General features: G+C 41.2%; 1 protein-coding gene across 2 annotated transcripts in view; it reads left to right on the top strand.

Moving 5' to 3' along the window:
- Window positions 1-3,177: 3,177 nt before the first annotated feature.
- PPP2R5C (protein phosphatase 2 regulatory subunit B'gamma) overlaps window positions 3,178-14,289 on the top strand; it is a 76,981-nt gene continuing 65,869 nt past the window's right edge. Inside the window, exons 1-3 of one of the 2 annotated variants that reach the window (XM_066188823.1) lie at window positions 3,773-3,871; window positions 4,317-4,349; window positions 4,865-4,930. Coding sequence is in view for 1 of the 2 variants with exons in the window: in XM_066188821.1 (XP_066044918.1) it covers window positions 3,280-3,306; window positions 4,865-4,930 (93 nt within the window). In the remaining variant the exon portion in view is untranslated. Of the gene's footprint in view, window positions 3,307-3,772; window positions 3,872-4,316; window positions 4,350-4,864; window positions 4,931-14,289 lie in introns of those variants that run through there. The other variant, XM_066188821.1, reaches the window with a different exon arrangement.

Here is a 14,289-nt window from a genome sequence, read left to right on the forward strand (position 1 = left end):
TTCAGGCTTCAGTTCTCTATATCTGACACAGTGTGCCAGAAAACAAAAGTCAGCGTCAGTCAATGAAGAGATGTTTTGAGAAACAGCCTGACAATGGCTGACAATTATGTATAATGATGACAGTTCACTGGCTGCTAAAACCTTGTCCACAAGTGCTGTTGCATAGTTTCAGCTGAGCCAAATTAACAGCTTCCTAGCAAAAGGTCTCATTGTCTCCTGTCGACACTGCTCAGTTAGTTTTCTGCCATTTTAACAAGCTGAACTGGCATACCACCCAATTAAACCAGAGACAGTGCACAAGAAGCAATAAAGTCATACAACTGGGGATGGAAGATGTTATCCCTGTCACTGTGACAGTGATCTGTTCAGTAAACTCAAGCCAGAGCATGACTGCTCAACCACTGTTAAGGGATTAAAAAACAAGTAACAAAAACAAACGAAAAGCAATCAAACAGACAAGAATATCCAATACAGCTGGAAAGGACTAATTGTGTAAATAATCTCCTTTCATTGACACACAGGACACTTGGCCCAGTTTCAAGCTATTAAATATTATCCAGGTGTTTTACACAATACTTGACATTATTTGGTGATTTAACTTTTGCAAATTTAGAGAATTTGATCAGTACAGTAAAAAATGCAAATTGAAAACTATGCTACATGCATTCGTTTTTGACATTTTAATAAGAACAATAACCTAATCAGTGTGACTATGTTCTGGTTTTTGAAAACACCTAGTTTGCATAAAATGTTCAGAAGTTGATGCAAATATTAATATAGTCATATTCACACTCAAATTACATCACCTTATTTACATAGTTATTTCTACTCCATAGCAGAATAATCAGGCCCACAGTGCCATACCATTGTAGTAAAGGTAAGATTTCATCATATAAGTCACTTATCTTAATCTTATGTTTTATGAAGACACTAGAGCATACAGATGGAACTATTTTTCTTGTAAACCTCCTCCACCCACTGATTATTTCATATAATAGAGCAGGCCTTGAAAAACACAATTGCTTTCTGTTACTGGTGAATTAGACTGCAGCAAAGTGAGGTGAGGGGGAGTCAAGTTTTCACAAGAGTTTCTACATCTGTGGTCACAAAGAAAACCTCATAAATGTTAACTGAGTCAGTGCCAACTTTTGAACCTGTATTCAGTTCAACATATTGATTCAAGGTTTCCCACTAACTGCAAAATAAGGACAGACAATTTTTGCTGCTCCTATTCAGAACTACTTGGGTAGGAACGGTATTGACAGAGTTTTTCCACTATTTAGAAAAACTATGAGCACTAGCAGCACAAAAGAGGCCAAGAGCCAATGAGAAACTCATTAAGCTGCTTAAACTGATCTAAATCTAGGCTGTTGAGGTCACATCCCGCCCCCGCCACATATTTCCACCCCCTTCCTTCAGCCAATGCTGGTGTTTACAGAAGCAGGTGGTGGTGTGCCAGTTCAAGGCAAACAAAAACCAAAAACCCAAACAACAAACTCCAAACCAAAACTAAACCAACACAGCAACACATCATTTTGGGAGGACAGTTTTCAACCTGATCAATTCTACAAACAGGTTTAAACTTCACAGTACCAGCATCAGTGCAGGGGAGGGAGATAGGAGCACAACAGCTGGGAATTAAGAGTAGTTTAAGCTTCTACAAAACTGTAACCTAACTAAGAAGTGGAAGCTCTTCAGTTTATCCTTAGCTACACAAACCCTTTCACACACTAATCAAACTCCAGACTACAGATGGAGGTAGATTTCTTTCCTTTGCTGTCTCTTAGCATTTCAAAAATCCACGTTATTCTGTTGGTGAGAAATGTCATTTATTAGCAGCAACTCATTCATGACTGGCTCTTAGCAGAGGCACAATAGTGATAACTGCACCTCATTTCTAAACTCTCAAACCAGAAAAGATGAGAGAAAGGATAAGAGGCAGGCATAATTTGTTTCCTAGCACTTAAGAAACAGGAAAGGAACAGGACTGAAGTAAGAAGAAGCAGCTCTCCACAGCTAGTAAATTTCTTTGCAGTGTCTGGAAAAGGGAAGTTTCTTAGTCTTTTAAGCCACAGCAAAAGCAGTGTTCAAATATAATGGATACAAGCTGATACAAGGGTCTAGCATTAGATACTATCCCGTCAGACGAGTGTTTATTAGAATTCCATATCCCAAAAATGAGAGCGCATCTGCTTGCTCATGCTGGATTTGATACTCACGGGCTGGATAAGGAATGAGATCAATTTCACTTTTACACTGTAAATATTAATTTTTTCTATCCTTTAGCAGTACAATACACTTAGAATTTAACAAGTATGTCCAATCTAAATTTAAAATATTTTCTATCTTGATGCTATTATGAGTGCTAATGTCCTCTGCACTTTTTCCTCAGGTAATGGTAATTTGTGGCTTAATCTGACGATGGGAAAAATACAGTTTGTAAATTTTGCAGATGAAGAGTTTGCACATTTCTCCTTTTGTCTAAGACTGTTCTCAATTTTGCATTCTGGTTTTGGGACATTAAAAAGTCATTTCTTTGGAAAAAATTATCTTTGGTACAGGTGGGCATCATGAAAACGTGCACAACTGAACTCAGGCTTTTAAAAGCAATCAAGAAGATATCCTTTCAAAACCAGGCTGCAACTTGGCAAAGCTCACCTTCCTCATCCACACGCTGCAAGCGCATTTTGGAGTCCTCAAAATTATGATGGACACATTGGATTTGCACGAGAGGGCCAGCGAACTTCAGGTATGCCCTATATTGTTTTATCTTTTTTTTTTTTTTTTTTTTTCCCCTCTTAACGTTTCCGCTCCGCAGTGACGGGCGCCCGGACGCCCACGGCGGAGCCCATGCCTCTCGCCCCAGAGCGGCTGAGGGAGCGGGTGCAGGCACCCCTCGCTTCCCACGGGCTGCCACCGGCGAGAAGGAGCCTGCCAGAGGCTCGGGGACCCGAGGACACCTCAGCCCGTCCCGCTGCCCCGCTCAGCCTGCGGGAACACCCCGAGGCGCGGCCGGCGGCCGGACGGAGCGGAGGAGCCGCCGGGAGAGCGCCGGAGCGGCCGGGGGGCGGGGGCGCCGCCAGCCCCGCCCGCTGGGTGACGCGCCGCGAGCTGTGGCCCACGTGACCCGCGCAGCCAATGGGCGGGCAGGGCCCGCTCCCCGCGGGCGGGGGAGGAAGGGGGGGGGCGCCGAGGCCGCCGCGGAGCGGGGGAGCGGCAGCGCGGGGCGGGCGCGGCGAGGAGCGGAGCGGGGCCGGCGGGGGCTGCGCCTCCGCGGCCATGCCGAATAAAAACAAGAAGGAGAAAGTGAGTCGTGGGGATGGGGAGAGGTTGAGCACCGCGGGGAGGGGGAGGCTGTGGGGTGCAGGCCCCGCGGGGAGGCGGGCCTGGGGTGGGGGGCGGCAGCGGCGCCCGTTCCCCAGCGCCGGGAGAGCCGCGCGAGGGGAGCCCCGGGTGAGGGGAAGCTCCCTCCCTCCCTGCCCTGTGCCGACCTCCGCCTTCCCCCGGGGTGCCGGGGAGGGGGCAGCTCCCGGCGGGGCCTAGTCCGGGGGTGCCGAGGCGGGGTCCTGGTACCGTCTCGCCGGCAGCCGTCGGAGGGAGGGAGGGAGGGAGTCGGTGGAGGGCGGCCGTGGGTTTGGCGTGCGGGGGAGTGCTGAAGGGAGGGGATGGGAAACGTGTCTTCAGCCGGGGCTGGCTGAGGCGGAGCGGGGGGGGGGGGGGGTGTCTCGCTCGGGGCTAGCCCGGGGGCGGTGTGGAGGGGGAAGGGATTATTTCCACGGCAAGGTGGCGGGATCTGTCCCCACGGGTACTTGCCCGGGCCCCGTCCTGGGAAGTTTCGCTGCTGCGTAGCTCTGGCTGCAGTGGGAGCTCCGTAAGTATTCAAGTGGCGCTAATCGCCCCTCGGAGTCTTTGAGCTCCTTCTCCTGACAATAGAATGAACCTAGCTTTGGCCCCGCTTTGCCTTAGGCTCCAGGGAGTGTTTTGTCTGGCGGCTACGAAAGGGGCTTGCACAAGTAATGATCGCAGAAAACTTGCAAATCCGGCAGGAAGTTAGCTGGATTTCACTTTATTTTGTGTGATAGGCAATTAGCCATGAGTGGAAGTCAGAAACAGTGAAGTGTTCTGTCTGCCTCAGCCAGCTGCTGTCCCTCTCGACCGCTTCTGTTTGGCTTTTAGTTTGTCAACGTCATTTTAAAATTAGGTGTAGGGAGGTTGAGTGTTGTGGTTTGTGGGGGTTGTTTGCTTTAACGTTTTCCCGATACCCTTGGCACTTTCGATGTCAAAAGCATTGAAACTTTCCTTCACTTTTTTGAAAGTCACAAATCTCAAAAAGGGGTGAAGGATTCAAGGTAAGTACAATGCTGTGAGGCAGAAAATTGAGTTGTTGAAAATTGAATTGAGAAATTCTAATGCTAGACTTTCTAGTCCCTGGAACAGACAAAATAATGAAGTGTAAAATGTGTACTATACTGATGCTAGTTTCAAAGCTAAACTAAATTTAAATATTTCTGACCTAAAAAACCAAAGACAGCAATGTAGTAGAACTAAGTAATTTCTTAGACGTGGTTCAGATCACTTGCATTCTTTGTCCCTGCCTGCTTACCTATGTGAAAACTTATCTTTATAGGTGCATTTTGAGGTATAAATAAAATTCCAAAGTCTTTCTACAGATAAAAAATGTCTAAAGTGGCTTTGTAGAGACTAATAATTTGGTATTATTATCTTCCAGTTAAATAGTATAATTTTTATTCTGTCATTTTTCTTACTTTTAGCAAGTGTCTAAACAAGCCTGATTCCTTGACTTGAAAATCTTTCTAAATCTCCTTTTTAAAAAAAACCTGAAACTGCAAACTTTCTTTTTAAGGAACCTGCAAAATCAGCCAAGAGTGGAAAAAGTGGCAAAGATGGACAAGATAACCAAGAACATGAGGTAAATATTACTAAGAAACATAGTATTTTTCACACTTATTTGTAGTCACTTCTAAAAAGTGTTTTAAGTTTTTCTACAATTCAAAATTGTAATTTTGGCATGACAGGTAGATTTGAGGGAAAATGACTGTGGAAGTAGTGCCCTGGTATTTGCCAAGATATGAGACGATGCTTTTAAGGAAGTCAGTTTTATTTAAAGTAAATAAATATTTGCTTGCTACAGTCTTAAATACTCATCTATTCCCTTTTTTTTTCTGTCTTATTTTCTAGTCTTATTGTGAGTTTTTGGGCTCTTCTTCTTGTTTTTAGAAATCTCTGTAATTCCCAGAGGTCTCTTCCCTCAAACAGTCAATGCTGGCATGTCAGTTAAGTGTCAGTAGCCTGGTTTATTGTCAGGAGACCTTAGGCTTAATCAAAGGCTGCCAGCTGTTGTGTTCTGTGGTTTCTTTTTAAAGGTATACGATGAAGTGTGCCAGTTTTGATGAATTATTCTGTTGACTTTTTTCCTTCTGCATTCATCTCTGCTTTGCCCACCAGCAAGACACAGCAATGTGAAAAGGGACAATTAAATCATTATTCACTCCCTCGCACACATTCATCCAGAAACTCAGAATTAGTAGTTTTGTTTGATTTGGAAATCCACTGTTTACGCGGATTTCCTGAAATTGCCTTTAAAACATTTGTTGTAGTTTGAATGTAAAATGGTATAGTGAAAAGTTCTATATTTCAGCCTCTAAACATGTCTTGATACTGAAAGATAATGTTTGAGGACAAAATACTCATCCAGCTCTACTTTTTTTCCTGCTGTGAAATGACCATTAAGGGTAGGTGGGTAGGACTATTTATTGTGTATACAGTTCAGTGAGTTCTCATTTGTCTGTTGGGCAGAGCCATTCATGCTACTGTCATAAATTAAGAAGATCATTAAAACTTGCAAATTACATGGAAAAGTATTTTGGTGAATTCCTGTAAGAGTGGTTGAGTTTTGATGGGGAGAAGCTAACTACTAGAAAGGATCTTAGCTACTAGGGGAGCTTGTAAATGAAGTGGGAAATGTATCAGTGTAGATGTTTATAATGGTGTAAATAGATGTGTTTCATTGTGGTGTGTTCTGTCTTTACACTACATTGCTGTGGTATTAAAAAGTGTCACTTGGCCATTATTTTAATTCCTATGCAGTTGTAAGGCTCATCATTGTCACCATCTTTGCAGTATATTTGTTGACTACTTATTTTCTCAAGCTTCTGAATGACAAGTTGCTGAGACCAAGACTTATTTTCTTATTCCCTCTTGGTAATTCAGGGTCGATTGTAAAGCTCCCCAAGATAATGAGTGAAGGGCTTTGTATGCTAGCCAAAAATGTATATTGGGCTTTCTTTGTCATTTCTTTCTGTGTCTTAGCAGATCTAGATTTTTTGGATTATAAACTTGAACTGTGAGAGAGATGAATCTCAACTGAAGAATATGTTTTTACTGTTCATACACTGTTTGTTTTGTCCATCCAGGTAGAATGAAAAGCACAGTTCACTTGTCTGTGATACTTGATCATATGTGAGCAGGGGCAGAATGAGAAAGGAACTGGGAATGTGACTGGCACATGGTTCTCATTCCCAGTGGGCATTATTTAGTCTCTGTACAGTTTTGAACACCTCAGTGCCTGACTCATTATCTTAATTAATAGAGTTACTGCACACAAATAGTAACGTAGACTTTGCATTCTAACGTGGCCGGGTGTAATCGTGCTCTGCTGTATGTTAGCTGGTGCTTATATGAGCAGATATCTTTACTTATTAACATAGGAAAGATTGGTAAATACAGAAATACTCAGGAGCACGCTGTTAATACATTTCTAGGTTTCCTTTCTCTTCAAAAAAGATTGTCATGTGTCATTCTGTATATGCTTTAATATGGCTTTTAAAAAATCTTCTTCTAGACAATGAGTAGGTTTGGAAATATGATGGTTCAGTTCAGCTTTTTGTTTCTCAATGTGCATTTAATGCATATGCATTTAATGCAAATAAATTTAATGCAAATGGCAGATTGTAAAGACTAGAAACCGCCTGCTATTCAAAGAACAGGGACAACACAGGCAGCAGCATCCCACCAATACTTTATTTATAGACACATTTATAGCACTTAACTAAATTCATGATGCCTTGAACTTCTATAGATAAAAAAGTACAACAGATCTTAGTATTTACAAAAATGAGCACGTGTTTTTCCTGTCTTGCAGTCAGGGAAATGAGGTTTCAGTTGAGGGAAGCTGTACAGCAAGTTTGAAGAGGGATTGAAATGGTTCCTGGTGTACCAGGTCCAGAATGCCCATGCTAAAAGAGGGTGAAAATCACTTAAGCTGATGTTTCTTGCATTAGCTGTGCATGGTTGCTCAACATAATACTAAAAAAGCCTTGCTACATGTGAAGTAACATGGGCCTTCCTTTGGAATTGCTGTATAGTAATCTGCTGATGCTCAAGGAGAGAGAATCAGAAACAGTAGATTTATATGTATGATCTTCCATCCTGGTATACTTTTCTTTAGGCCAGTATGTGGTTTAGAAGATTGTTTAACTGGAAGTTGTGTAAAATTTGTTTTAAATTAATTATATAATTGACATTTATGTATTTTTATTATATGCGTCATGTTTAGGGGTTTTTTTCCCAAAATCCTGCTTAATGTCCCCTAGATAGGAGGACTCCTATTGCTTTGATTGTCCTTCTCTTTCTTCCATCTCCTGTTCTCCTTTTTGTGACAGAGGTACCAGAAATGCACAGTCTGTGTGAGGTGAGGGCACCTTGTCCTTCTGTACGCAATGCCATTTCTCCAGTTTCCAGTTGCATGTTGCTCATTTATTGAACACTTCAGAAAAAAGCTAATATGATTAAGTTCCTATCTAAGCTTATTTTGTAACCTGTCAGTAAACATTAATAAATTAGACCAAACAGTTGCCAGAATAGTTGAATCTATTCCTTTAAGTATAACGTCTTATTTTGTCAGCTAGTCCAGCATATCTGTGTGTTCAGGTTGTGAACAAAGATTTCATCTGTTGTGTATTGGTTTTCCTCTCTATGGGACTAGTGTCTCTACTCTGGTAAATTCTTGGGGCCTTTGCTTAGCAGTGCTCAAAAACTATACTTTCACCAAAAACTAATGCTGACAATTAAATCCCCTGGGTGTGGTGATTGGCCATTTCAGCACTTGCTACCTTGTGGACATAGACACCCTGTGATCTAACTGGCTTTTGAAGAAGTTACTTTTCTGTTAGATAAGCTTTGTTGTAGAGTTTTGTTTTGTCACAGGGGTGTGGAGGTCTCCCTTTGAGTTGAGGCAGTAATAATTTATGGACAGGCTCATTGTTTTAGAGAAGGGGACTTGGTAATAGTTATTGACTGTTGAAAAACATGACCTTTTTCTATCTCCAGAAAAACCTAACCTAACACCTAAAATAATTCAAGTGCGGTACTTCACCAGTGGTTTTCAAATACTACCACAGGGAAAGGAAGTGAACATTTTAACCCTGTATACTCTATATTTCTGACCTTTTATGTCTGTGGGGAGTAGGTGCTAAAACTTTATCTTTTCACCAGTCACTGGAACAGTCCAGGACAATGAATTCACTGCTGTGGTTCACCTGGAGGATGGAAGGGTCAGAAGTAGCTGGTAGCCTTTCATGCAAGACAGTAGTCTGGTATAAAACTGGGTGACTGGGAGTGATAGCTGCTTCTGTCTGGACTGGCCTGGCCTAAACTGGCACGAAACTTAATTTGTATTAATTTTCAATCCAGATGCTGAGTAGTCTGTAGAAGGCAAAGGCTGTTTTTGTTGTTCGAGAAAGTATTGGCCTGGTGACTATCAGCAAATGAAAACAGAAATTAAAACTCATTCTGCTGCCATGCAGAAAAGCAAACAGAAGACTAATGTGGTTTTGAGAAGCGTCTGTGTGTGTGTGTGTTATCTTCTTGTTTCCATGTGCTGTCCTTGTTGGTTCTTTCTACTTTAAAGGTATTTTGTTGTGGTTTTTTCTTCTTTTAAATATAGGCAAATCAAGATGTAATAAAATGCAAATTGTATTGACCATTTTTCTTGCTGTGCAAGAAATGGATTTATTGACAGCGTGTGTTGCTGGCATTGGACTATAATCACTACTGAAACCAATTTTTAAAAATAATTTAAGATTTTCTAAGTGCTGATCCATGCTTCTATCCTGCCACTGTCTCACAGCCATCACTTTTCAGTAGGTTTATTACTGTAATGGTTTCCAGTGCAGAAATTCTGTAAGGCTTTGTTTTCAGAAGTTTTTCTTCCATGCTTTTGGAGGCCTTTTTAATTTGAAAGTTAATTTCTTAAGCTACTTAGCATAGTGGCAATACTTTTCAGTAAATGGAGTTGCCAAAAAATTACAGAAATGTTTTTAATGGGCCATCTTCAAAACACCTTAGCCCAAGTAAGGATTTTTATCCCTGTGAAAGAACCTCCAGAGTTGGCTGTCCAGTTATCCATGATCACCTTTTTTATATTAGCCAGCACATGGTGTGGAAAGACTGTCAGTATTCTCACTACTGCTTTTAATGATTCCTGATGATGTGAGCACATAGGATTGTCATTTGCATTAAAAGTAAGAAATTACAAAAAGAATGGGTAGTAGAAGCAGTGTTGAGGGGTTTTGCGTGGCTTTTTTAGCTGATGTCATATGTGGAAGTATCCTAACATTTAAAGGAAAGCAAGGAATAGACAAAAGCAATAAATCCGGCGTTAATTTATGGTAACAGGTTTCTGTAATCAGCAGCAGAAGTTATTTAGAAAGTTGAGCGGATATTCTCCTTATATGCTGCTTATTTTTTCTCATGTTTACTATTTGTGATTTTCATTGTGGTGCTATTTACCCTGAGAAACAGACATACCTGATTTTGAAGATGATGCATGGAGACTGTTACACAGTGTCCAGTTTGAGACTAGAATTTTCTCCTTCAGATTTTTTTTTAAGTTATACTTTAAAGTCTTAGCACAAGTACTAATCTGGCAATTCAGTTAGTCACCACAGCAGAGGAGGTTGAAATTTGGGGAGGGGAGAAAGTTCTAGGTTTGTTTTCTCTTCCTTGTTAATGTATATTAGGACTACTCCTAAATAATTTCTGGAAATAACTTCTTGTCACAAATAAGTATTTATTCACTTCTGTAAAGCATCCATAATTTAGATCTTTTCCATTATTGTTGTTCAGTCGTAGAATCACAGAATGGTTTGGGTTAGAAGGGACCTTAAAGACCATCGAGTCCCAATCCCTCTGCTGTGGGCAGGGACACCTTCCACTAGACCACGTTGCTCGCAACTCCATCCAGCCTGGCCTTGAGCACTTCCAGGGGTGGAGCATCCACAGCTTTTTAGGGGAAACTCTACCAGTGCCTTACCACTCTCACTGTAAAGAATTTCTTCCTGATACCTAGTCTAAACCTACTCTCAGTTTAAAGCCATTCCTCCTTTTCCTGTCCCTATGTACCCTTGTAAAAAAGTTTCTGCATCTTTCTTGTAGGTGCCTTCAGGTACTGGAAGTCTGCAGTTAGGTCACCCCAAAGCCTTTTCTTCTCCAGGTTGAACAAACCCAATCCTCTCAGCCTTTTTTCATAGCAGAAGTGCTCCATCCTCTAACCATCTTTGTGGCCCTCCTTTGGACTTGCTCAACAGCTCCATGTCCTTCCTGTGCTGAGGACCACACAGCTGGATCCAGTGTTCTGGGGGGTGTCACCTGAGCAGAGCAGAGGGGCAGAATCCCCTCCCTCCCCTGCTGCCCACGGAGCTTTGGGGGCAGCCCGGCACATGGGCGGTGTCCGGGCTCTAAGTGCACATCTCCGGGTCCTGTCCAGCCTCTCATCCAGCAGCACCCCCAAAGCTTTCTCAGCAGGGCTGCTTTCTGTGTTCACCCCCAGCCTGGATTGATACTGGGGTTGTCCTGAGCCAGGTGCAACACCAGCACTTGGTCTTGTTAAACCGCATGAGGTTCACATGGGCTCATTTCTCAAGCTTGTCCAGGCCCCTCTGGATAGCATCCCACCTTTCAGGTGTGTCAACCCTCACGCTTACTGGGCAGTCTCTGTAACTCAGTTGCACTGCATTTTGGATACATTGCATTCTTCATCTTTGAGGTGTAAGATTGTTCTTTACTTGTTCTTTATGGAAGCTGGTGTCCTTACCAAAAGATACATTTAGCACTGACAGGCATCTTCATCAGGTAACAACCCTGGCTGGGTCCTGGCTCTTCTCTTCAGTATGTGCTCAGTGGCGTGCCCCAGCTAGACAGGCAGAGTAGCCAGTGCTTTCATGAGCCAGTCCCATGCAGTAGTAGATACAGGTGATCTTAAAACTGGTAGGCTTGCATTTGGAAGAAAAGATATATTATGAAATAAAATTGAAATTTCAAACAACTCATCCTCTCACATTTGAATCATGGAAGGACTATACATAGTGTTAGACCCATTATGTAGCTTTCTAGGGCTGTTGGTTTGGGATTTTACTCATATCATTAGCAAAATAGGATTTTAAACCAAAGCTGTGTATGAAGTTGGGATGGATTTTCTTTTGAATCAGTTATAACTAATACAAAATAAAGTCTGTGGGCTTTGAAGTGGGCTTTTTTGTTTGGTTTTAAATGGGTGTGCCAACTTCTTTAAAAATTAATTTGATAACTAATTTTTAATTATGTCTTGCAGTTCTGATTTTCTTTCCTAGAGAGATTATTTTAATGGGTTGATATAACCATTAAGAATATGTGAGTATTTTTTATGAGTAAAAAATACAACCTTAGTACTAAATGAGAAGCTATTTGCTGAGTAGAGAGATGCCATATGTGTTATTCTTAGAGCATCTACAAAACCTTTTGTCTTCAGCTTCCGTAATTTCAAATTTTTATTGACATCTTGGCTTTTTGGTGTTGGGAACTGGAATTTTCTTCTGTGTTCCAAGCAAAGGCACCTTAATACTTAATAGTGGAGGGGTTACCTTAATGGCATTTGTCATGTGACTTTAACATTATACTTTTAAAATTAATGGTGTTATTAAAGTGTACCAAACACTGCTGTATACAAGTATTTTATTACCTAAAATGGGATGCTTCTGAAAACAGGATCTTACATCCTTCTACTTCTTACACAAGGCTCAGAACTACTTGTGTAACATACGAGGTGTGAGGACTGTGTGTGGTTTAGTACTTGCTATCTTCTGCTTTCTAATGGTGCTTTTAAGCTCTCTGAATCCTTCCTGAATGGAAGCAACACTGCAATGGAGGTGAAGGTTGTTCTTCTCAAAAGGAGCAGAGTGACTTTAAAAAATGGATACCAGCATTTTGTGAACTGAAAACATCCTTTTCATCCTTTGTTTCAAATTGCTTCTCTTAATATTTTTCATAAGACTTAAGGCCTAGCTCAGAGAGTACTCAGATGTGTAATAATTACATGTGTAATACGGAATTATTAGTGTAGTTATCTCTTAGAGAATACGAACGGTGAGAAAAAACAGGTAGCTGTTGAATCTAGTCTTATGTTCACTAAAAATATGCCTTGTGTGCTTTTTCCCCCCCTCAATTTCATTTGAAACCAGAATAAATTTTTAATCCTAGAAGTGGGATGGTGGGCTTTGGGGTTTTTTGTTTGTGTGTCTTTCCCTACAACAGGCTTAGAGGGCCGTTTACAGAAACCAACCAACCAAAAGCTAGGAGAAAAAATCCTGGCCTATTCCTGAATATGCTTCTTTAAACATGACTGCCAAATATTATAATTTGCTACATATTTATAGTGACTTTTATATACTTCCTCATCACTTCTCAATTTAGCAGTCTGAAATACTGACACGTAAGCTTCTCCAGCAACATGTAAAATAAAAGCATGATGAGAGGCAAAGATGAAATGATTTGGTAGAACAGTTCTGTAGAAGCAGTTAAGGTTATTATTCACAGAATAATAGAGTGGAAGAGAACCAAAAGATCATCTAGTTCCAGCCCACCTGCCATGGGGAGGGACACCTTCCACTAGACCAGGTCATGAACTATAACTCTTTCAAATAGCAGCTAATACAAATACCAAATTGGTGGGCAGGAGGGGAAGTAGAAAAAGATTTCAATGTAAGTGTGTGAAGTGAGAAGCTTCTATGAATAGATCAGGAAGCACAAAAATACAGACCTCAGTGGGAAAGCCACGTGTGCCTTAGCTCATCAGTAGCTAAAATTTATAGTAGAGTATAGGAGTTGATGCCTAAAGTGAATCAGTTAGTATGTGATTTCCTTCAAATGTGGGAACCTTATATATGTATATATACATATATATACACACACACAAAGGTAGTTTTTGTTGTTTTGGGGTTTTATTAAAGTAAAAGGATGCTTCAAGCTCAGAGGGAAATTATAAATGAAAATCAAAAACTAAAGTAATTTAAGCCAGGCCAGCCTTTATCCAGGTTCTTCATCTTTGTGTTTATATAAATGTTTTTAAATAATACTTAGGACATTATCTGGTTTACATCTTATTTAATCAACTAACTGGTTGCAGGTAACAATTTTTTTTTTCCTAAGGACATTTCTTGCTTTGAAGTTCTGTGATAAAGATACAGTAGGAAACAAGTGTTGCTTTGCTGCTTTTGTGAAGTACCAGGTGCTCACTCATGCTGGTGTTTGAGCAAACACAAAGCAGTGTGAAGCCACTTGAGGTCTGAGCCTGGGTACCCTCTCATCTTTGCCAGTTCTCTTCAGCCTTGAGCTGAAGATCTGAGCTCTGGCTGAAGGGAATCAAGTATCAGCTTCTGGGATAAACCTGTTAAAGTAAAACTAAGTTTACAAGAAGCAAATGGAAAACAAGCCTTATGCTACTGATATTTAATTGTGAATGTAAAATTGTAGTGTATTAATGTCAAGGATGCAGCACACTAAGCTGAAACATGGGGTTGGCTTGGTGTGTTGCAAGTCCAGTCTATTGTACAAAGCTGTGATGATACAACTCGTTAGAAGATAAAATTTGAGTCCTGTGTATAAGCAGCTAACAGGAAACACAGGCAATGCTTTGTGTTGTGAAAAATAAACAGCAGCAAGAAAGGCAGAAGATCTTCAGCAAGTTGTGGATCAGTCTTCTAAAGTGGTTTGTGACTGTAAGGTTTGTTGTGGGCACTCCTCCACAGTGAGGAGACCCAGATGGCTTTCAGTGCCTGTAGGAAACATCCCAGTCACTGACGCAATCCAGCAGACTCCTTGCTGCCTCTGGCAAAGCACTGATGGAACTCCATGGTTAGACACTGAGAACAGCCAGCACCAGCACTGCCATGTGCAAATGCAGAATCATGCTTGTTAAACGAGTACTACAGCACAAGTCTGTGAGTACTAAAATAT

Source organism: Chamaea fasciata, unplaced genomic scaffold (assembly GCF_029207755.1).
Source record: "Chamaea fasciata isolate MVZ Bird 193981 ecotype frontalis unplaced genomic scaffold, bChaFas1.0.hap1 SCAF_7, whole genome shotgun sequence".
Taxonomy (NCBI): domain Eukaryota; kingdom Metazoa; phylum Chordata; class Aves; order Passeriformes; family Sylviidae; genus Chamaea; species Chamaea fasciata.